Here is a 24,627-nt window from a genome sequence, read left to right on the forward strand (position 1 = left end):
AGAACAGCTGCTGTTTGTTGCAAGCTGCCTGTTCCAATAGGGAGGTTAATATTTTACCATGTGTTTTCTTTCCTTCTTTCCCTTCTTGCCTGTTGAGGCAAATCTCAGAGCTAGCATTACAAGCACTGGATTCAGCAGCTTTCCCCTGGATGAATTTGTACTGATGTTAGCCTTTTTAATCCATGACTCTGAGAAGAGAAATCCCCCAAGAGGTACATTTGGTTCACTCTGCCTCTCCCAGCATCCAGCTCCTACAAGCAGTCTTAAAGCCCTTGTAGTATTTCAGCAAATTTTTGCTACCCTGGGGAAGTAGTGACAAACAGTACCAAGTTATTAAAGTCAGGATGAAACAGCCCTCACAAAGGTCCAGGGGTCAGGAACAAGGCTGGGCCAGCACTGTTGGTTCAACTTTTGCAAGTGAATCCTTGAGCACCTTGCCCAGCTTCCAAGCTGGGGCACAGGGCCAGGAGATTGCAGCCACACAGCTCCCAGGCAGCATGCTGAGCTCACATCTGTCTGTGCCAGCCCACAAGAGCCAGACCTGGTTAGAAGGGATTAGCAGAGCACCAGCTACAGCCCAGAGAAGGCCAGGGCCAGCTGATCCAGCAGCAAGTGTCACCCAGGGTGGCTCAGGAGGTGGTCACTCCAGCAGCCTGGCCCTGCTCCCACCCCTTTGACTCTGCAGCTCAGAAATGAGCTCAGTGCTCCTGCACACTGACAGCTCAGGATGGGGGTGTCAGAGGTGCAGAGGTGCCACTAGCATGTCAGAGAGCACAGGAAGACAGCAGCTGAGCTGGGCTTGGAATGCTCTAAAGGGGGATGGAAGCAGCCTGTGAGTACAAGGAAGAAGCAATCCCACCTTGCCATGTAGAAATCCCTTCCAGAGATAGCAGTAATCTGCTATTTTCACTGGTAAACTCACACCTCTGCAGAGCCCTAGCCTTTTTCCTCATTCTAAATAAGCCAACGGGTGATGCCCTCTGTTTAAATCCCACCTCCAGGTCTCCCCTTTAAGGCCTGACCTTTCACCCCAGGAAGCTGGGTGTCCACAATACTGGCCAAGAGAGGCACTCAGCAGAAGGAGCCAATTCAAGGGCAGGAACAGTCAGTGCAGACAGGCTGCTCGCAGCAAAGCCCAGGAATGACAGCAAGGGAAATAATAAAAGAGGGGGGAAATGACAAACTGCCACAGATAGAGAGGAAAAGGGATAGACAGGGTGGCTAGTCACAGGGGAGTCTGCTAGAGGAGCTGCAGGGACTCAAACATCAAATCACATTTAAGGAGGGGGAGCAATGGCTTCTTTTATAGACTGAAGCACAGTAGGTGATGACAAGAGGAGACTGGGGGAGAGAAAACTAAAGGAAGAAAGGATAAGCAAAGACTGTGATGTATCATTAGCCAGGACATATTTATCTTTCCTCTTGGATGAATTGCAGTACGTAAGTGTAAATGGCACCATTGTCTCAGGGGGACAGATGGTCCCCACACCACAGCTTGGCACATCCCCACCCCCTGAGGGAGCTGCTCCCCTCCCCAGGCTGCACTGATGCAGTGCACATGGAGAAAGCTGGAGAAGGGAAAGGCCAAGATAAACTTCCCATCTCCATCCCCACATGCTGACCTTGCAGTCAGGATGGGCAGGTGAGAGCTGTTCCAGCCCCAGCACTGCTCACCAAGTCCATCCCTCAGAGCAGCCAAGCCACCCAAGCAGGCTCTCCAGCCAAGGCTTGCTCTGCCATCACACCAGCTTCTTACTTCACAGTCCTTGATGGCAGCCAGAGATCAAGCACTCGTGCTGATTGTCCCAGGTCCATCAGCTGCCTTCAATCTCATTGATTTCAAGGTTTGCTGAGATGCCTGCCAAGGTCAGGAGGGATTTGCTTCACTTGTTCCCAGCCTAGGTAACCTCCATGTATCATTCCCCATCAGCATCTTACATCTTCATCTCCACACTTCATCTCTCATATTTCAAGTCCAGCTGCACTCTGACCTGCCTTCCTTGCTCATCTCAGCCTCATTCCCTGGCTGCTGGTCACAGCTCTGTTGTTTTCTTGACATGGAATTAAAAGCCATCCCCCTGAGCTAGCCTCTCTCCTCCTCCAAAGCTTTTCCTGAGATGATTCCTTCTCATTTGCACAGCTGAGCCCAGAGAACCCCTCCAAGGAGGAGAGGCAGGTGGGACAGCAGCCCCTCCCTGGTAGAGGAGCACAGCCAGCAGGAGATAGCACAGCACAAACTCACAGCCCAAGGAGCAGCAGTGACAAAGAGCAGGGCAAGCCCAATCCACCACCAGATCTGTCCCCCTGAACAGGCAGCCCCAGCTGGTGGCCCTTCCCACCACTCTCAGCCCTCATCCCGTTGCCCCACCAGCCAGAGGCTGTAAAACCCCATTTAAGAGCAGCACTTTTCAAACAGGACATGTTTGGGCTGGGCTCCCTGCCCCTCAGCACACAGGGAAGCACAGGAGAGGCAGTGGCACAGAGATACACCAGGCACTCCAGGAAAGGGATGACCAAAGTGCTCCAGGCCAGCCAGGACCAGTGGGCAAAGCAAGCACAAGACAGAAGAGGGTTCAAGCTTGAGCCTGGTCCATCCTACACCAGACTAGAGCCTTCCTACACCAAAACCCAGTGCCTATCCAAGATAGTGTTCTCCAGAACACAAAGATCTCTCCAGCTTAGAGCTTGATGGCTTGGCAGACTCTGCTCCTGTTCTCTCCACAGGTCTGTAATGGGCCAAGTGTTTCACAGCCTCATCTTAGCCACACTGGGACCAGCTGCAGGCCATTTGCTGCAGAGGAGCTGCAGCTCTGCTGACTTGCTGGCTGTCCCTCACCTGAAACAGCTCCTGTGAAGTACTCTGCTCACAACCCACAGCTGCAGGCCCTTTCCCATGGTCTAGGGTGGGAAGAGTGTCAAGTCCTCAAATAAGCAGCTGGTCAATTTGTTAGTGGTTAACTCACATTGTTATAACAAGACATGCTATTAGAGGTCTGGTCAGCGTATTTTCCAGGTCTTGAGCTCAAAAGGAGCATTTTTATTGCCCTTTCTATTCCAACAGGAGCCCCTTTGGCACTCTAACACCCCCTGCTCAGGTGTTCACGAAGGCTGAAAAAGGCAAACTGACCGTTTTTCAAATAAATGGTTCTCATCTCCAAGGCAAAATATATTCCAGTGAATAAGCACAATATGCTCCAGAAAGGTTTTTCAGCATTTGTTTCAGTTCAGGAATGCATTCCTCAGAGGGATGGGATGTCCCTCAGCACAGGCACTGCTACCATCCCTGCAGCCCAGCTGAGCACACCATCCCTCTCTTCTGGCCTAGCAATACCAGATACCCCCAGCTTGCCACAAATACACGGTGCTGTAAGATAAAACAAGACCAATCTCCCCAGCCTCACCTGAAGAGCAATGGCTGGTGCATACAGATTTGTTCTTACTAGATATTACAGAATAACACTGATTTACACCAGTCAATTTTATGACTTGTGTGTTCTCTCCCCTGCTTCCCTGCACTTTCCACATTCATTGGCCATAAACCCAGGTGCCATATTAAGGCACCTCATCAAAAGCTGTTGCAGTAAGAGTGCTAGCCCTGCTTTCCTAAAGCATCAGGGCATGTAGGAGGCCTACAAGGTCTTTTATTGGGTTTGAAACATATTAAGGAAACAGGGCACTATGAACACAAAGCAGAAATACCCCTCTCCTAAATCACAGGCTCCTCTGTGCTTTGCTCTTATAGCCCTTCCTCCAACAGTAGGAATCCATCTTTCAGTAACAGCAAAAATGCTCAGAGCTTTGAATGAAGACAGTAAGGATGCACCACTAATTTTCAGCCTTATTTCCAGCTGTGTTAGACCCTATGAACATTAAATCTTCAGTCAGAGCCCTGGTTTTGCACATGCTGCTGTCCTGCTTCATTTCCAAACCATGGTCTTTGAGTTCTCACTATAAAAAAACACCTCCAGGGATTAAGCTAAAGGGATGGGCAGGCAGGGATTTATCCTGTTTCAACATTTGTGCTTAGATACCCAGGGCCAACTTGCAAGCCAGCCAAATTTAGACCTCATCCCTTTACATCTGCCCACTTGCCTGAAATTGCATACATCTCACATACACACAACCCAGCCAATTTCTTACAGATCTCAAGCATGCAAATCCCCTTCAAACATATCCATCCCTTGTGTGCTACTAATGACAATGCAGGAGTTTAAATTCCATTTACACCACATCTGACTGTGCAAACGGTTCCTCTAAACTTCCCTCGTAAATTTGCACATCAAATGACCCGCACTAATGGCACTCCCTTGTCACTAGTTCTGTGGAGACAACTTCCTTCTCAACTACTTGTGAAGACCCTGAGCTCTATCATGCCTCCCCTGCCACCTGCCTACCAACCACAATCAGCTATCCTAAGAAAAAGCTGGAATTCAGAGAATTACTTTTCCCCAATCCAGAGTCCAGGTGGATGGGGTTCTTCTCCCACAAAACTAAGATTACCCAATATTTCATTATGGAAACATTAAAATGTTCAGACTGTGCAGTTTCCAAAACGAAACCTGCTCTTGTCTTTCCCTTTGCCGTCTTCTAGAGCATCTGGGAAACCAAACAGCATAGCAATCCTAAATGCAAATCCTACAGCCTGCTATCCAGCAACTACTTCTTTGCTAAAGGAAGAACTTCCAGAGATCTGCTTCTCCCTCTGAAGAGAGAGGCTCAGTTAGGCACACTCAATTTCCTGCTGCAGTCTGTCAAATACGTACAGAGACCTTGGATGGCTTTCAGACAGGTGGAGTTAGATGGGGTAAAGCCTATCAGCTTTCCAAGGGAAAAATTAATGGGGAAATTAAGGGTCAGTTCACAAGGGTACAACATGTCTGCTTTAAGGCACATTGCTAACACAACAGGGGAGGAGGGCACTTGATGATAGATTGATCCACTGCATTCAGTGCCTTCAAATATTAATCAAGATACCAGGCAACTGACTTATTAGAAGTGATCCTTATTTGCTGATAGCAAGCTCCATTCCAGCAGGGAGGCTGGTAGTGGCAGAAAACCCAGCAGAACCTAAAGCAGTCTTGCTCCCTCAGAGCTTGAAAATCATCTGGCACATGCCCATGGGAACACCAGTGCCCTCAACACTGCACAGCTCTGGCCATCTCAGTTCCCAATGCAACAGGAGAAACTGCAAAGTTGCCTTAGAGTGTTGAGGAGTGCAGAAGGGTCAAATAACCTCTTCAAGAAAAAAAAATCGTGCACTTGTGGGGCTTGGTGTACAGATATATCTCCTTGGCTGGAAGGAGGGCACAGCAGCAACATCTGCCAGGTTACCTAGAATGATACAAAGCTGTCAAAAGACCTCAATTAAATGCCAGACTCTTCATGTGTCTTCTGAGAGAGGCTTTTTAAGAGAGACTGGAGAGCTGCCCTTAAAATGGAGACACATGAACAACATATAAATTTTTTTTTCAAATATGCACCTAAAAGCTGATACTGATGACCCCAAGAGCAGAAAGCCATGATCCCCAGGTTCTCAAGAATGATCAATGCTGCTTAAAATTCATAAGCCACTCAATTTTTGATGTACTATTACGCTTTCTGGTCATATTTCCAAGCTTCTCTCTACTTACAAGAGATGCAGAAAAGCATTATTTTTATTTATATATACAAACACATGTGAAAAAGAAAAGTAAAATTCAAATTATTACAGGAACTCAGACCTTAAGACAGTCATCAACTACTACAAGATTTGCAATAAATTTGCAGATTATGATTGTTTATTATATAACTACAGCCAGTCATTAAGAACAGTGTGTCCAGGGTTTGACAGTCTACAAACTTCAGGCAGAAACACGCACAGCATACAACAGAATGTGCACAGAGAACTTCACTGGACATAAACTAATTGCCCAAACTGGTATCTGACATAGGCATATTTTATATATATAACACATTCACCCAAAGCTTAATGAGCAATGGGGTTGTTGCCCCCTTGACCACACAGCACCCAAAAAGCAGTGATTCTGGCAGCCCACAGACCCCATGCACTGTGGCACCTCCTGCCTCTGCCACCAATAAAAGTACCAATCCACTCACACATTTTTTTCTTCTCCAAAATTTCACTTTGCACTTGGCTCTCAGGGGGCAGTGCCAGCATGAAACATCACTGTTGCCATCACCAGCCATCCTATACTGCACTGACTCATACATAAATTATCCCTGTGGGGAATAAATGCTGAGGGTTCCTCTGATTCCAACCAAAATGCTCAAGGCCAGTCCTGTTTCCTTGTGCACAGAGCACACAGTCCAAGGTGACAATGCCACAGTGAAAGCCACAGGAAAGCTATCTCCAGAAGCAAGGTGGGATTTTGGCAGCAGGTACAATGGCAAAGCCCCTTTTCAGTGGATTTTAAAACTAATGAGCTACAAGGCAGCTCCTCAGTACACACAGTCATGCCACAGCTGTAAGAAGTCACCCTGCTCAATACTCTGTAAAACACAGCTTCCAGTAATAAAAATTAAGTGTGCACATAAGCTTTGGCTCATCTGGGATCTGACCTGCTGCTCCTACACCACTGAAATCAGCTGGAAATGCAACACTTCACTGCTTGAGAGCAAAACAGAAGCCCAAAGGGCCAACAGCTTCACCAAGGGGTTGGTACATAAAAAGCAAGAAAATGACAGAGCAGTGAACTGCAGAGCCTCTCATGAGAATCCATTTTTAAGGTGCCATGTGGCATACCCATTATTTAGTCCCAAAAATTTCATAAATTCATAAGATAAATGCTATGCAGTTGGTTTAGAAACATGTTTTTTATACTTTTCATCCTATTCCCCATCCAAGCTTGACTTCAAATCCTACATGACAGAGTTTAGGTTTTATAAAAGGAAAAAAAAAATCTTCCAGCCATTTTCATAACCATATCTCAAAAAAGGACTATATTAATGTTGTAGCTGCAACAGCTCCATGATCTACAACTCCAAGTGGTCCAGCCTTCTGTTACCAAAGCACAAATTAACCTAAACAAACCAGCTGGCTGGTTGCTCATGTGCTGCATCACAACAACTCCCTTCTAATCAGGGGACAAGCCAGGCTCCAGGTGCTTGTTGAGTTGCATTGCACACCCAGCTGAAACAGCACTTACCTGTCTCTAATAAAGTATATTAGGAATAAATTTAAAAAACTGCTTCCCAATAAGCTAAAGTTATTCATGCATTCACTTGAGCTGTAGGTAAAGCCATCCCAAAAACATTCAAATCACCAAACTCAAAAGCATCAGGCTCCTTTTCACCACACACTACAACAGCAAAACCACAGCAAATACTCCCTTTGGGGACAAATACATGGACTTTCACAGGCATCATAGTCTTCTTCTTAAAAGGCAGTTAGGATCTACAGCTTTAGCAACAACAGCATCACACATCTCTACACTAACATGCTTCCAGAAGGAATTTTAAAGCAAAGAAATTAGCAGTTCTTTCTCCTATTACTGCACTGCAGCAAAGCAATATGGCAGCTGTTTAATAGCACATAACAAAATTGCAGGACTGCTCACAAAAGGAAAAATAATCTCCAGGAGAGAGAGATTTAAGTAGTTAGAATGCAATTACCTAAATTGAAATTTGGTGGTTAATGACCTCGTACTTAAAAAAATTGTTACATGGCCCTTAACTATCAGAGTTTCCTTTTTAAATCTCATTGACAGTACTTCCACAACGGCAATTGTGAAGCTCTAATCCAGGAAAAAATTCCACAAGAAGATTAATAGGCATTTAATGAATGCCCCATCTTTTTGCTGAATCTTCACAAAAGGCCAGGTGTTGACCTATGACAGTGACTCCTCCTGCCCCTGCTTAGCTTAAGTACATTGGAGACCCAATAGCTCAGTGTAACAAGGATGAAAAGCAGGCAAGCATATCAATTCCTAGAAGATATTACTTGATTTGATTTTCATAGAAGTGTCTCTTATGAAGGGTCTGATTCCCAGCCAGGCATCGGCCACCAGGCCATGTAAATGTATCCTGTCTATGGTGCTGTTAAAAAAAAGTCTGATGCCAAGAGCATATGATTACATGTAAAAAGCCTTCAGGGTGCAAAAGCAACCCCTCATTTGAGAAAAAAAGGTAAACATTTCTTTCATGAGCCTTTTAAAAAGAGAAGCACAAGGGGTTGAAAGGAAATCAGAAGAGGGGCTGAATCCTCACCTCTCAGTCTCCACTAGTCATGAAATCTCCCAACATCACACAGCTGAGTTGAAACCTCAAGTTTGACACAACCCTTCCAAAAGGTTACCAGCAGCCCCACCATTGCCCTTCACTCCCTGGTGGCCACATGTAAGGTCATCAACAGGTGATTGGATGAGGCTTTTTCCTCCTTTGTCTAGTTTCTAATAAGAAAAAGTCATTTTCCAAGTCAAAGAACACATTTGTCTGCAGATTAGGACAAAAATAACACTTAAAAACTAAAACAGGCCAATTTCTTGCATAATAGTTCCAACAACTTAAAGCAAACTCCTTGCAATATACCAAATTGGAGAGACTACTTTGTGTGACTTTTTAGCCAGCAATAAGGACAGGCTCTTCTCTTCTTCCACCACAACCTCCTTCCCTCATCCAAAAGCAAGCCTTCATCCCAAACCCACGCTGTTGCTCTTCTTTCACTTCCCAAATCCAGCCTTTTATCGTGACACAAATGTCTTGGGCTTTACTCTGAGTCCTGCTCTACCACATGCTAGGACAAGATTCCTAGGACATAATAACTAGCACAGGCACACTGTTATAGAAAAGCAATGCATAATTCAATACAAAGTTTTAAAATTTTATAGAGCAGCCAGTGGAAAAGAAAGCAAAATATCTAAATCTCCAATGTGTTCTCAGCCATAACCTGTGTTTGAGACTGCAACCACTCTTCAGTGGCTTTTGAACTTTAAGACAAGAGCTCAGAGCTCAAACACAAACCTTTACCTACACTTGAAATTAAAACAAATCTCATCCATTTAAGGTCAGCTGTTACTGCTGACACTACTTCAAAGTCCTCACCCGGGGTTAGGCTCTTAAAGCTGAAAATACTCTTGGAAACATTTTGCTAGGCTCCACTATATGCCCAGACATTCGGATTTAATCTGTACATCAAAACCAGAGCAGGCATCCTCATAGCTAATACCCACCTAACTAGGAACTAAGAAACTGCCTGGTAGAAAGTGCTGCCAGTTGAGATTTCCAGCTAGAAAAACATTCACATAAAATCTCAGACCAACCTCTCTGATGACTCATCTTCTTCTCCATTTCCTCCACACTGTCCATGATCCCACAGTTCAAGGAACAACTGCTCTTCTCTACCTGGCATTTATACCACTGGAGCCACAGAGCACACTGGCAGGCTCCTGGTGATGAGCTGTGCAGGTGGATTTCATGGGCACTGCTGGGCTGCAGGTGGGTATCCTGGGCACTGCTGGGCTGCAGGGGCCCTCCTGCCATCGAGGCACTGAGCGTGAGTGACAACACCTGTGTGTGATTGCTGACCATGGAGAGGAGGACATGCCTGTGTCCCAGAGATCTCTCCCAGGCTGTGTGGAGCACACACTCTCCTGTTCGTTCCTGGCCAGACATCCCAACAAGGCACTGGCAGGACAGTGACATGTACTACATGGAAAGGGAAAGGGTCACTTGGGTTTCCCTGCAATCAGGGTGGAGAAGGAATGGTGGTTCCCTCACTAAGGCAAGGTGAGCTCTCAGTAAAGCCTTTGTTGTCAGACACCTCCACTGCTCATGGCAGTCTGAAAAGCTCCTGGGCTGGCAAATCCTACTCTGTCCCAGGCAAAAAGGGAGCTGGGAAGGGGAAGAAGAGGTTTTCTAATGTACCCCTCCTCACACCTCCACTCTCCCTACTCCCAGTCCCTGTGCCTGGGAATGTCAGTGGCTCTTCCTGAAGTCCCTTCTTTCATAATCAATGTCTTTTAATCACACCAGCAAAGGTTCTGTTTAAACACAAGCAATGAACAAAGACAGTTGTTAAAAATGTAATAAAAGTTATTCCTTACCTGCAAGGCACCCCAGGAGGGCAGGATGAGGGGAGGACAGGGCAGGAGGGAGCCAGAGGCAGGGAGGGAGAAGGGGCAGCTCAGAAAGGATATGGGTTGCACACCATTTTGATGCACCAGCTCCGTGGGCTCGTGGTCTGCTTCAAGCAGAAGAAGACAACAGGGGCCAAGTCTGGGTAGGGGACGTCAGGATCCGGAGGGGAGGTGACTTCTTCATCGTCACCCAGCTCCAGGGAGGAGGGTGGCTGCTCCGGTGGTGTTGGCTGCTCCGAGGTGCCCAGATCCACAGGCTCCAGGGGGCAGCTGGCAGAAGTGTGAGGGGGCTGTGGGCCTGCAGGCCAGGTGGAGGGAGCCTGGGGGACGTACTCTGCCATGCCAGCCACAAGCGAGAACCCCTGCAGGGGAAGCGAGTAAGAGAAATTAAATCCCACAAGGAACCAGCAGCAAAAGCACAGCACATCTGGGCTCTCCTAGCAAGTGCAGAGCAGGGGAGAGCTGCAGGACTGATGGCTCTGACAAGTGATAAACCACTTGGTGCTGAAGCAGTTTTAAGCTCTTTTCTGGCAGTCACCTCTCCACCAAGACTGCTCTGGCTGCTCCCCTCCATTGCCATTTAAACCATCCCTGCAGCCCCTGAGACACTCTGTCAGAGGGCTGCACCATCTCAGGGGGTGGTGGCAGCTCTTCTGGAGGCAGCCTGAGCACCAGAGCAGAGCACAATGTTTTGAATAGTATGGGCCCATCCTGACACAACAGAGCCATCCTGCCCTTGCAGTCCCTAACAGAGCCTTGCCAGCTCCAGATGCAGCTTTGCTGTCCCAGCTCTTCTATCCAAGGGCACTCTGGGCTGGTCCTGAGTCACACCATTGCACAGGCTCCATCAGACTGACACTGAGAAATGCATGTCAAACCCATACACAACAGTCACTCATTCAAGCAGTGAGCTGTAACACAAGCAGGATTAAACATTAAGCACCTTTTACTCGAGCTTGTTGAGCTCTCCTATGCTGGAGCAGTGGAAACACCATGAACACGAGCTGCAAAAGTTATTTCCCTAAACAGAATGGTCAGAGAGCGTGGGTGGGCATGAGAAGAGCAGGGGCTCAAGCTCACTGGCAGCCTGTGCTGGTTTTGGCTGGGGAAGGGTTGATTTTCTTCACAGTAGCTGGACTAGGGATGTGTTTTGGATTTGTACTGGAAACGTGGTTGATGATACCAATGATTTAGTCATTGCTGAGCAGGGCTCACACAGCACCAAGGCATTTTCTGTGTCCCACATCACCCCACTAGTGAGTTGGCTGGGGGTGCACAAGGAGCTGGAAGGGTTCACAGCCAGAATGATGTCATTCTGTCAGGACAGCTGACCCCAACTAATCCAAGAGATATTCCATATCATATGACATCATTCTCAGCACATAAAGCTGGGGGAAGAAGAAAGAAAGGGGGACATTTGGAGTGATAGTATTTGTATTCCCAAGTCAGTGTTATGTATGATGGAGCCCTGCTTTCCTGGAGATGGCTGAACACCTGCCTGCCCATGAGAAGAAGTGAATAAATTCCTTTTTTTGCTTTACTTGAGTGCACAACTTTTGTGTTACCCATCAAACTGCCTTTATTTCACTTTTTTGCCTTTTTCTCCCTCTTACTCTTTTGATTCTCCTCCCATTCCAGCAGGAGGGTAGTGAGCAAGTAGCTGTATGTGGCTTAGCTGCCACCCAGGATGGAACCACAACACTCTTGCACTCTACAGAGCAACTACACCAAACTTTTACTAAAACTGTAGTTTTGCTGCCTGGGGGGAATTAAATAAACTCCAAGGCTTGGCTTTGGAGGGGTGTTACAGGGACACTCTCAGGAAAGAGAGCTTGGCCAATGACTGCTGGTTGTCTTCCCTTCACCCTGTTGGCATGCTCAACCATCTGGAGTGCCCATGCTGCAAGTGCAGATTTAAAAGCCACACAAGAGCCCTCAGACACACTGCAGTGCAGAAAGGGATGATGAGCAGCAGGAAAGGATATGTCTGTCCAGACCTCATCTCCTCACATACTGGCCATAGGTTATCCTCCCTGGCACTTGTCTCAGCTCTCGTCACTTTAGGATCACAAAGCCTGTGAGGGGTTCTGTTCACACTGCTCTGCCTTAGCAATGCACCCTTGACATTTCAGCCCGTGGCCCTTTTGATGCTCACACTGCTGGATCTGTGATCTCCAATGCTCTCCACACCACTCATCTGTCAGGCTTGCCAACCACTCCACCTCAGGTTGCAGTGCCCCATCGTTCCCAGATGAGACCCTGAAACCTCTGCCTACCTATCCTGTTTTCTCAGCCTCCTGCTTCCAACAGACACTTTGATCCAAAGCTTTGCTTGTTCTTCGAGGCTTGGTATTTGTCAGAATAAAGAGCAGCAAGTGCAGGGGTTTAGAAAGCAGACACAGTGTCCCTGAGGGGATAGCAGAGAGACTCTTGGAATTCATTATCCCAAAGGCCTGCAGCTATTGGAAAGAACAGATACCATGTCTCCTGACTGGCTTTGGGAATGCTGTTCATAATTTTTTAAGCCCCGTGAAAAAATTTACAGTGCATCCTTCTCACCATCTATCGCTACTGTTTCCAAAAAAACTTTCGGCAGATTTTTGACTCTGGGCACCCATGCACCCATGCAACTACTTGTACCACTTTTTTCACTCCCCATTTCCACCAGCTCCCCATTGCCTGCTCTGAGCTGGCTCCCTTGCAGTCTATTAACATGCTGTGGCTGAGCCCAACTTCCCGCCCATTACAGCACAGAGGAGAAAGATTAGCAGAGACAGCCAGGAGAAATTACTTATTATGGTGCTCAGAGCATGCACACTGATGAGGGCATGACAGTTCCAAACTGCAGCGTACAAAGCTTCATAATTACCAGTACAACTGAGAGAAGGAATAGGAGAAACAACCTCATCATCATTTCCCTGCTTTCCCTTCAGCAAGCATCCAGGGCCTCTTCTCCATCTCACCACTGCTTGGATGCAGCTGGGACTCAGGGATGCTGCTCTGCCCATGTAATACACTCATGCACAAACTGGGTAGTGTGCTTATCACAGACAGTCCATCACTGTAATTTGTGTAGCTCAGACTGACTCATTAAGGCTCATATGGACACAGGGCCAGGTGAATTCCTTTGGAAGTTCTGAAGCTAAATACAGTCCTTGAATGACAGCTGCCCCACTGGAGATGTGAGTAATACCCGTTACCTCCCTGAGATTCAATCCTGCTCTGCCTCCCAAGGCTGTGATCATGGTGTATTTCCTACATTAAGCAGGATTAATATTCTGTGTCAAAAGAGAGGGAGGGGAAATCAAGCACTGGGGCACTTCTGAGCTCTTCATACAGTCAGTCCTCCCATCTCAACTTCAAAGAAGAGTAGAGTGGTTTTCCTGCCAGAGATAGGTCCAGGGTTGTCTCTGCTACCATTTCAGATGTGGAGGTTGGAATGAGCTATTTCCCCTATTTTTGTTAGGCTGCAACTCATGCAATACTGCTGTTTTCTCTGGGATTGCATTCTGTGGCCTTCCCTTGCTGTAGCATTGCTCTGTAACTTGGTTGGAGTCAGCCTGATACAGTATTTCAACCCAGGGGAGCCCTGTTTAAATCAAAATGAGGAATGAGTTTGGCAAATGCATTTATCTGCATATACAGAGAAATGTGCATCAATGGAGAGGGTTGCTACCCAGATAAAAGACAGTTGTAGTAATACTCAACAGAATTATAAATCTCCAGAATTTGTCTTTGGGATGCCTCTAACCTCCCCTTTGTGCAAGTGCAGCTTACTGTGACAAGGGCAATACAGGAGGACGAAGATCCAAGATGAGGGTTATGGGATGGCCAGATGCATGTTCTGTTCACTCAGCCTTTTGCTCAGGCAAGCCTAACCCCAGCAGGTACAGCAGGCCAGACCCACCAGAAAAAATCAAACCGTCCCCAGCCTGGACTTATCTTAAATGTCTCCCAAATACACGAAAACATTCCGCTGCAAAAGTCACATACCACTGAAGGAGCGATGCTACACCAGCTGCACTTCCCTCCCAGGGGAAGGGAAGTTATTTGTGGGCTGGCTGGCAGCTCCTCCTGCTTCTCTCCCTGCACAGCCTGTGCCAAACCCTTCTGCGGAGCCAGGTCTTGAGTCTGCACTGTCCGTGCCCCGGTACCATTTAAAGCCACCAGCATCCTGAGCTGAGCACCCACTGGTGCTGCATCCTGCACACACACCTGCCCTGGGCACGTGTGCTGGCAGGGAGCTCCTTGCCTTGGCAAGCACAAGAGAAGCTGACAGCCTCTGGCTCAGCCCTTCCCCAAAAGCACCTGGTCCTGCCAGACTACTGAGCAGGAAGGGAGAAGGATGCTCTAAAACAGCAAGAGAAGTCGTGGACTTCATGAGAAGTGGAAATTGGTTAGGAATAAAAGGAGAAATTATCACAATGCAGGAGAAGTGCTACAGGTTAGAGGTGTCTGTCCAAAAAGGCCGATGTCACCTCCTGGCATGCATTGCAGAAGTCTCAGCTCAGACACACTCCCCCTTTAGGGCTTCAGCTGACATCCCAGGGCTGTCAGTGCCATGACCTGCCATGAGTGAGCCAGCCCAAGGTGTCCTGCAGGCACCACACCCCAGCCAAAGCAGCCTCCCAGCTCCTCTCTGCCCCCTTGGCAGAGGGGCTGACAGGGCCGTGGGTGAGGGAGGGCTGACAGGACCCCTACAAGGCTCATGCAGCCCCTTCTGAACTATTGCAGCTTGACAGTGAAAGGGCCTTCTGCAGCCAGCTGGGAGAGGGAAATACCAGAGAGAGGTCCCCAGAGCACTGTCCCACTGCTGGAGCGAATCCACCCAGAGTCCAGTGGGATACAACTCCCCTCTCACATGGGACCATCCTCAGAGCTCACCTTCCCCACCATCATCCCCAACCCTGTATCCCTTGCCAGCCCACACTGCCTCAGAGCTGTTCCTTCCTGCCTGTGCACTGCTCACACAGACAACACGGGGGTCCACATCAAAAATGGAAGTGCAGACTGCATTTCCTTTAAATGTAAACACAGTACCTCCCATTCTGAGGGCACACAAGTCCTTTCCAAACCATCCATCACCATCAGTCACCCATTACTCAGAAGCAGCAGGAAGCACAGCAGCCACTCTGTCCTGCTAACACCCTTGCAGAAAAGGGACAAAAATGACAACCTCCAGCTGGTGTTGCAGGGGAGATCAAGATGGTCCCATCAGCTGGAGCAGCACCTGAGGCACATGTATTTATTCATCATCCCCAAACATCCATCCAAAAGCTGAAAAGCATCTGGGGCACAGTTTTTGCAGCCAGCTTTGCACAGGCCCAGACTTATTTAAGGAGGTCCCTGTGTGTGTGGCATATTTGGGAAGGTGTGTGGGTGACCCCAGCCAGAGCTGTTGTAGCCTCCCGGGGCTCTGCTGAGCACGGCCATGAGCCCGCCTTTGTTTGCTGCTATAAGTGGCAAGCATTACCTTTGATGCCTGTGTCTGGCTGCAGGGATGTGTTAGTCATACAGGTTTCACATTTGGAGCGTTTGTCGTGGTACAATGTAATTAGTGGTACCCAGCTCCCTCTGTGTGTGTGTTCAGCTGGCACTGGCGTGTTTCTCTGCCTGTTCTCATCTGCCTGCGTGTGTGTGGGGTTCTATGAGTGCCAGGAAGGAACAGGGTCACTTTTCTTAGCACTTAATTTGAAACAGGAGCTCTCACATCTCCAGCATCCCAGCACCTCCACCTGCAATGGGACGTGGCAGAAAGCCAGCACGGAGTGTTCCAAACGGTGCCTGAATCCATTGCTCGGAGATGCTGGTGCTCCCACAGGCCCCTGAAGCACAACACCCGTGGCCTGCACCAGAGCCAAGGTCTCCCAGGCTCCCTGCCCTGGTCAAATGCCCATGACCTGCTGCCTTTGCAGCTGCATGCTGATTGATTGCTGTGCCTTCTTTCCACACATGCTATTACCCTCTGCTAGATTTGCTTGAGTGATTGACAGCCTCACCCTGGTCACTTTTCACCCCTCGTCCTGTTAAGGACAGGGAGCAGAAGAAATTCCTGCATCACATTGAGCAGGTGAAGGAGCAGTCCAGCCAGCACAGGGCAAAATAAGCAAACTGTCTGTCCTGAAGTCTCAACAACAATACCCTGCCTTCAACCTGTACTGCAGGCAGCATTCTGCAGCTGTAGGAAGAGCAAGCCCTGATCTCCAGGTCACTTCCACCCTCATCATCACATTCAATGTCCAATGTATCACTTCCCTGTCCTGTGGCTGGGACAGCCCCATCCTGTCCGTACCTTTGGTCCCTGGCACAGCAAAGTGGGGATCTGCTTACATTGCTAAGAAGCCTTTGGCCAAGCCAAAGGAGATGTTATGGAGATCAGTAAAATTTTGCTGAAGAGATGGAGGGGGGGAAAGTAAACAATGAGAGAAGAAAAGGCATAGGGGTAATATGGTCACTTTGGGTGTAGGCAAACAGAGGAGAAAGAAGTTTCCCTTTAGAAAATCTTGACCTGAGCTTAACTATGTGGAGTGTTTGAGACCCAGAGGTGCGAGGTACGGACCCTAACTTTATCCCACTGCTTCCCAGAGGATATGCATACTTGTTTTCAACAAAGCATTTCCATTTTTGATGTTCCAAGTGAACAGACTCTAAAAATCTCCTTCTGAGGATGACTCCATACTGCAACAGATCCGTCTCCATGTGGACACTCTGCCCCAGAGTCAGTGTTTTCCCTTTCAAACCCGCCCCGCTCTCCCGGGTCACTGCTTTGTTCGGCACAGCTCCCAGCGATGCCTCCTCCTCCTCCTCGTGCACACGGACACCTTTCACGTGAGACAATTCCTGCCGCGTCCTCTCACTCAAAACCCCCGCTTAGCCAAGCCGCACATCTTTAGCACTTAATCCTCGCTCGTAAATTAATCTCCTTAGCCCCGCGGTGGCTCCGCGTGGATGTCGCTGCAGCCGCCCGTCGCCCCGCAGGCTGTGCCGGGACCGATGTCCCGAGTGTCGCAGGGCGGGGCTGCCAGCCCCGTGGCTCTTGCTGGCCCTGTCACGCTGCGAGTCCATGTCTGATGTGCCATCTACGGTCATATCCTGTGGCCTGAGCCATTCCCTTCCTTGTCCCTCACCAGAGCCCATGTTTCACATTTTTGATTGCCTCCAGATGCATCAGCTTGTATTTTTCCTAAGGTTAATATCTGTAAGTTATTTCCCACTCATCTTTCTGACCTTAGTAGTTTCCCTTTGTGTTATTTTACTGCATCTCCACTGGCAGGCAAAAACCTGGTTTATCATCACCAGGGAAGTCATTAATGCGCTGTTTACACTCTCCTTCAGGTCAGCAATGAACATGACAATTAGACGGTCAGAGGAGGATGATGAAGAGGAAGATAGTGGTGTCATAGGCTACCAGCAATGATGGCTTTGAGGCCATCCTCACACTCTTAGCCCTTCAGGACCCAGATCCTGAAGTGCTAGCAGGAAAGACAAAACGTGCAAATACCTCAGCTGTGCCTCCAAGAGAAGCCCACGCTGGGAGAGCAGAGCTGCAGCTCCTGCCCACCACCAGGACAGGTGCCCCAGGCGGCAGCTACCAGCACTGCACCTCGAAAGTGCATGGAAAAGGGCATCCTGGGGCTGCTCCCACACAGGCTGAGCCAGCAGCGAGAAGCTCTGCTGTTTCACACCATCCTTCCTGTATCAACCTCTCCGCCCTTTTCATCTCTATCCCAGTGCCCAACCCAGTGTCCCCTCAGGACCTGCTGGAGTGAGCAGGAAAACAGCAGCATACAAGGAGTGGGGAGACCCCAGTAGACTCCCTGGTCCCTGTCACAGCACAGAACTGAATGCAACTTCCCACTTCTGCACAAGCATCCTCACCACCTCCAGACTTTTTCCCAACTCACTATCACCACTCACATCTGGAGAGGAGATTCCCTGGGGTGAAAATGGAAATGGGGAGGTGGAGACAGTAAGCAGCACATCTAAAGGGAACACGATATGAAGAGCTTTGGGGAGCATCAAGGGTTACATTTACAACCTCTCTCCTCCCTAAAAATTACTGCTCCCCCTCAATCTCTCCAAAGGAGATAATCTGCATAAACACAGCTATGCATTTGGAGCAAACTAACTCTTGGCAAAAACAAAAACAGGAAGGGAGCTAAAGCTATGTGGAGTGTGATGATGCCCCAGGCTCTGCCTCCAGAAAAGAGAGAGATATGGGAAATAAATGTAGCTCTGAAGATGGGAAACTTCTAGAAGCATAGAAGAGACAATGTTGCTAACTCTTCTGCAAAGGCCTACAGACTGTTCAGTCTCAGGTTAATAGATGGACAGGACCTTGTGATGGTTCCCCTGCATCCCACATGACCTGATTACTGGCACTGCTGCTCATTTACATGAGCTTAAAAGTAAAAGTCCCCTTCTTTCCCTGCTGTCACCAGGGGAAAAAAAAAACAAAGCTGGGACAGTTGCTTGAATAGCAATCACTGAAAAGCAGCAGAGACGCCAGTGCAAGTATATCTGACCACAGACCTGAAAGGGACCCCTATATCCAAGCTAAATCCTTACAGCCTTGCCAGAAAACCCAGTCTGAAAGAGTCCATAAGGAGTTACTCTGCCCCCTACCTCCATCCATCCCCCTGCCAAATTCATAGTGGGTTTAAAGGCAAGATAAGGGGAAAAAATGCCCAAGGAAGACAAGCAATTAAAGGCATCAGCACTGCTAAAAGTCTCCACTCAGAGGTGAGATGCAAGATAGTGCTAGGCCCACTGTACACATGCACACACTGGCAAACATACACATGCAGCAGCAGAAACAGGATCCCAACCACTCCTGACAGTCTGACCTGCAGGAAAATCCATTCCTAACCTCTGTCCTGGAAAGCAACTGAATTGAGCCTGCCAGACAGACACTAAGGCAGCACCTGAGCAAGGTTTAACACCACTAACCCTACCTGTGCTCTCCATACACCAGTGTTTTTGTAGCCACAGCCAAACTCTGACACTTCAGAGAAAGGAAATATAAACCTTCTCTACCCTCTGCCCCCCATCCTAATGATCATACCAGACAAGCACTTTCAGCAGCCACATCACAGCAGTGAAATCCCTGGCATTTGTCACTTCATCAGCTACCAACAGCACAGGTCAGCAGCTCCTCTCCACCCTGTTAGCCCCAAATAGCCCCAAATCCAGTCGTTTCATAAGGATTTGCCCTTTGCTTGCCCTCCAGGGATGCCCCCATGGAGCTTTACATCAAGGCAAAACGGAGCAGGATGTGGTGCCCATGCTGCAGATGATGGTTATGTCAGAAGCAGAGACCAGCAGTACCCTTGGTGCTGTTTTTTTTAATACACACACACATTTGATAAGAGGGTAACAACCTTTGCTTTTGAAGGCACCCTTCCAATCCTGCCTTGATCACACAGAGATGGGGCTTCTGCACTGCATTCTGCAGGTGCTGGGAAGCACAAGCTACTGCAGAAAACCCCAACAAGCAGGATTCCACACCAGGAGCCCACAGGCTGCAAGGACTGGGATGAATCTGCAAAGCCCCTGCTGACTGAGGCTGGCTTGGCCCAGAAACCACCTCCCTCCTGTGCCACCACAGCAGCACACACCTCCAGCTCAAGGCAAGAGAGGAGGCATTTTCTGACATCTCCTCATTGCAATTAGTCCCTGATACACTGGGCTGATTGCTCTTCAGGGCACACTGCGGTGCTTCAAACACCGAGGCCTGACAAGCACCGGGAGAGAGAGTTTATTACAAAGTTACTGGGTTGATTTATGCAATTTGAGTTATGATTAGAGGACTTAAATAAATTTTCTATCAGTATAAGACATTTTTCAAACCACTATGTGATTTCTAGGTGCTTCAATACATGCACTTCAGACACAGATGAATAAACTAATAAGCTGCCTATATTAGGTCATTATAAACAGCAATGTACCTCTGCATAACTGACAAGAAAATTCTACTTTCCAAGAGCAGTTTGAGGTTTTACAGATCTTTAAAACCCTTCAAATCAGCTCTATGTTATCCCATCTAATATTTTTTTAACATAACTAAGAGATGGTAGTACATGATCTTACAGATGCACCTGTACCACTTGATTTCTGAACCCATCCATGGACTCAGAGGTTCTAGTAAGGCTCTGGGCAACTGCAGAAATTCACCTGCTTGCTTGAATGTGCAGGACTGGGACTTCACTTTAATAAAAGATTAAATTTATTTTAAATCAGTGCCCCATTCTTTTAAAGATTCCTAACATTGTGTGTGCTTTTCATGAGTTTCCAGCTGTAGACACTTGTTCTCTTTGAGAAAAATGAATAAAAATTAGTTTCAACTTTTTTTTTTTTTTCACTAGGGGAAAAAAAGCTGACCAAGCATGTTGCTTCTTTGCAGCACAGCCTGGAATTGCAGACTTTTCCCAAAATCAGAGGTGGCCAGGGCTCAGCACAAGCCACCCTGGTGTGGGACATCCTCCTGGTGTGCCTTGCAGGGCTCTAACATTAAACAGGGCTGTAGGCTGGCACCACGTCACACATGGGGCATGGACACATGGGGTCTCCAAAAGTGGATCAGGCAGCAGAGATGCAGCCAGGTGGGATGTGGGTTGGTGGAAGGAAGCAAGCAAGCAAGCCCAGGACTAGAGATGCCAGAACTGTAGCCCAGGGCACAGGTGCATTATTGGCACCTTGAGGGTGCTCAGGACTGGACCATCAAGGAAGATGCTGCTCTTGATGGGGACTAGAATGAGGACACAGGAAAGCTCACCCAGCATTGTAGGTGCACTGTGATAGACCCCAGGATGCCCAGCTGATCTCCTCATACCCCAGCCAAGGCCACTGTCCCCACCCTGGAACACCCACAGGCAAGCACTGAGCTCCTTGTGAGACAGCATCCCCCTCACACAATGCTTCCCCTCACTCCCTTGATGGCTGTAGATGCCCTGGCTCTGCATCAGCCACATCCACAGCCTGAAAACACTCCCAAGGCAGCAACAAGGGGAGATTTTGAAACATAAAACATGAAACAGGTTGGCATAACCCCCTTTATAATAGGCACTGTCAGATTGATCCAGGCTTCACAAGGCAAACCCCTTAGATGTGGCAGATCAAAGCCGCTTCTTTGTCCCCCTGACTCTCCTCTGAGATATTCACTACCAGATCTCCTGGCAAGCCACGTGTGCATCTTCTGGTGCATGGAGGTGGCCAGTGTTTAGACACAGCTTTCCAGTGAGATCTGCAGGGAAGCTGCTTTTCCCCACCTTCCTGCTGCAGTCAGGGCCCAGGCTTTGCCAAGCAGGTACTGCCCCCTTGCCCAGCCAGCCTGGTGCAAGCACCCTGGCAGTGGGCAGCACCCCAGTGCTGTGCCCAGACTCCATCCCTGCCTGTCTGCCTGCCTGGGAGAGGATTGTGGCACCAGACCTTCACTGACAGACATGCACTGCAGCCCTTCTGAGGAAGCTCACATCCAGTGGCCATGCCATGAAACTATTTTGTTATTTAACAGAGAGAGGAATAACTGCTCTCAGTCCCCTGCAGGCAGCTCCCTCCTGCCTGAGGCTGTGTGCCTGCCCAGACCTCAGGGATGGGGCAGTGCTGGCTGGGGGAGAGTTGCTTAGAAGGTGTCCTTAAAAATATAAAGGGGGGCAAAAATGGGGCTCTTGGATTCTCCTTGTAGTGCTCTCAATTAAAAGTTTCTTTGCAGATAGGGTGTTGAGAAAAGAATGTGCTTGAGGATTTCTTTCCACTGATGGAGAAGCTTACGTGTCAGAGTTAAAACACTGACGGGTAAGCAAGATGAGGGTCAGCAGACCCCTTCCTTCTTTGAGGTAACAAATCCTCAGTCACCTGCCCAAATCTAAGATCAGGAGCTCAGCAATAGCACACAGAAACAACTGACAATTTACATAGCAGTTTTCCAAGCGACAGGGACACAGAACCAGCAGCAGCCCCCAGATCAATGAGATAAACACCTCCTATTAGCAGAGAGAAAATGCACAACAAGTTCTGCTTTAGATGTTTACCATTTTCCTCTGCAATAATTTGCAGGGAAATTATATATATATTTGGGGCTTTTTTTCTTTCTGGCCTTTTATTTTTTTCAAGCCACTAGTACTTTTCACACAGCTGCTGTTACCAAGAAGCAAAAGGTAACCATCAAGAGGGTTATGAAAACCAGTACTGGCAGAAAATATGCCTGATAATTGCCAGTCAACAAGGTCTAACATTATTTCTGTTTCTCTTGTTTTCTAATTCTTCTGTTTCCACCCCATTCCACCCCCTGACTCCAGCCAACAGCTTCCAGTGATGTACAGAAGATGATGCATTTTGCTGAATTAAAGTACATCCTATTCCATGTCCCTTTTCAGGATGTTGCACATGCAATTGAAATGCAATAACAACCATAAACAAAACAAGAAAAGACAATTTAGGAAACCTGAATCCAAGACCAAACTCTTGCTTTGGGAAAAAAAAAAAAACCAAAACAATACCCCAAACCCAAGAAGACCCTAAACAGTGAGAAGGTTTTAGGAAAAGTTACGTATTTACAAGTCTCAGGCAGTTACCTCTCCAGGGAGGAGATTTTGTAACCCTCCCTCTTTCCCACCATCCTTCCCCATCATAACAGAACAAACTAACCAGGGCTAAATTTGAAATTCCTGGAATTATTCACACTCCTTGTATCATTTACAGTCATGTATAAAGAGCTGCTGATTATCTGTGAGATACACATTCCCTGCTGCAATTGCTCGTGGACATGAACTATTGGACACACAGTTGTTCCCTTTCCACCACCACCACCACTGCCCAAAACACAGACCAAAATCAATTATTGCTACTTGTTAGGTAAACAGAGGCAGTTTCACATACATGGGCGCTGCACTCGGACATACACGTACCACCGGACATGCACACAGAAACAACTTTCCTCTCTGGAAAGACAGAATTATTCCCATTACAGACATGTCTACCCTCAGCTTTTACTTCTGCCAGAGAGGAAACAGGTACGAAAGAGAACAGGAATGATGCAGGTACATGGGTGGGCACAAGTTTTCTATTAAAAGGACAGCAAAATGAGACAGACACAAGGTTAGCCAGGTGTGCATGCGTCTCACCTACCTTTGCATGGAAAAGAAATCTCCGAGGGAGAAGTCTCCAAGTCAGAGAAGCAAAATAAAATAATAATGAAGATGCTTTGAAAAAATTCCCCCACCAAGATAAAAAAAAGGCCCCCCCACCTCCCCCCCTTGCACACAGGCACACTCACACGCAGACACACACACCTCGGTGCCCGGGGTGGGGAGAACAGGAGAAAAAAAGATCAGGATCAGCTGAGTGATGGGGAGCAAAGAACCTGCCGGCGAGGAGCGGGGAGTTGTGTTAGATCCGTGCCTGCGAGGACTGAGCGTGTGCAGGAAGGAGACGGTTTAAAAGGAGAATACATGGTAAGAAATTGTGGCTGCTCAGGCTGGAGTCTGAAGCTCTAGAGTCAGAGCAAACAAAAAGAGGTTAAAAAAAAGGACCTCTTCCTTCACAGGAGGGCTTGGGGGGATTTTGCCTCTGTGTGTTTTTCCAGGTGAGTGGTGTTAAGAAGTGACAGAAGCTTCCTTCCAAAAAGACCAGAGAGAGGGTCAAAATAATTGCAGGACGCTGAGAGGTGATGGAGGTGTGGGTGGGGGCAAGGTAAGCTATTCCATGGTGGGGAAGTGAGGAGGAAGGGCTGGTGTGTGGTTTCTCTCTGTCTCGCTCCGTCTCATGGTATGCTCACCACCGGCTTATGGAGCGAACTGCACAGAGAGAGAGAGAGAATAACTGTACAGGCAGAGAGAGAGTGAAACACCGTCCTTACAGTGACACCAAATGTCTTTAGGGGAACCTACAATTAGAGGCACAGAATGCAGGAATTCTTACAACACAGGAGGAAGGGCAGAAATCTCCTTGCAGAGCATCACACACCTGCATCCACAGTGGGGTCTCAGGACAGCTGGTTTGCCCCTTCCTTCAGCCCACTCATCCTTCCTTTTTGGGTGGACACTGCCTTCAGCATGCTTGCCTTTCCTTGAACTTTTAAGCATGTGTCCCTCCACAGATCACAGATCAAGCACATCAGTGAATTACCATTTGGGAAGAGTCAAAAAAACAAACAACCCCCCCCCCACAAAGTCCTTCCCTCAAAACCAATCCCTCCTCTCTGCCCCATCCTGCTTCTAGATCTGTTACTGGAACTCAGGGGGTGGGAACAACTCTCTGCAAATTAGTCTCCCATGGAACTTTGTAGAGCCAGGGGAAATGAGGGGGATGGATAACATGCAGGAATCCCACCTGCCAGTGGCTGGAACAGAGTACAGCCTCCCCAGCCTCATCCAATGGAGGGCCAGCACACCCATCTGCCCCCACTGGTCCCATTCTGGGGCTGAGCAGCCCTGCCCCACTTGAGCACAGGCCCCTCATTCTTGAAGCATCAACCTTCAGTTTTCCTAGTGGGGATCCCAAGTCCACCCTGGGAAAGAGACACTACAGGAAGCCATCACATTCCTCAAGGTTTTTC

The 24,627-nt window shown here is 48.2% G+C and overlaps 1 protein-coding gene across 5 annotated transcripts in view; it reads right to left on the reverse strand.

Moving 5' to 3' along the window:
- Positions 1-23,839, reverse strand: part of CACNA1I (calcium voltage-gated channel subunit alpha1 I) — a 177,887-nt gene extending 154,048 nt beyond the window's left edge. For 3 of the 5 annotated variants that reach the window (XM_036400212.2, XM_036400210.2, XM_036400207.2), the window contains exons 1-2: positions 23,199-23,839; positions 10,134-10,435 (exon numbers count right to left, since the gene is read on the reverse strand). In XM_036400212.2, coding sequence (XP_036256105.1) covers positions 10,134-10,414 — 281 coding nt within the window. In that variant the 5' untranslated portion in view covers positions 10,415-10,435; positions 23,199-23,839. The remainder of the gene's footprint in view (positions 1-10,133; positions 10,436-23,198) is intronic. The other 2 variants (XM_036400208.2, XM_036400209.2) reach the window with 2 other exon arrangements.
- Positions 23,840-24,627: the final 788 nt, after the last annotated feature.

The sequence above is a fragment of the Molothrus ater genome, chromosome 5, assembly GCF_012460135.2.
Source record: "Molothrus ater isolate BHLD 08-10-18 breed brown headed cowbird chromosome 5, BPBGC_Mater_1.1, whole genome shotgun sequence".
NCBI classification, from domain to species: domain Eukaryota; kingdom Metazoa; phylum Chordata; class Aves; order Passeriformes; family Icteridae; genus Molothrus; species Molothrus ater.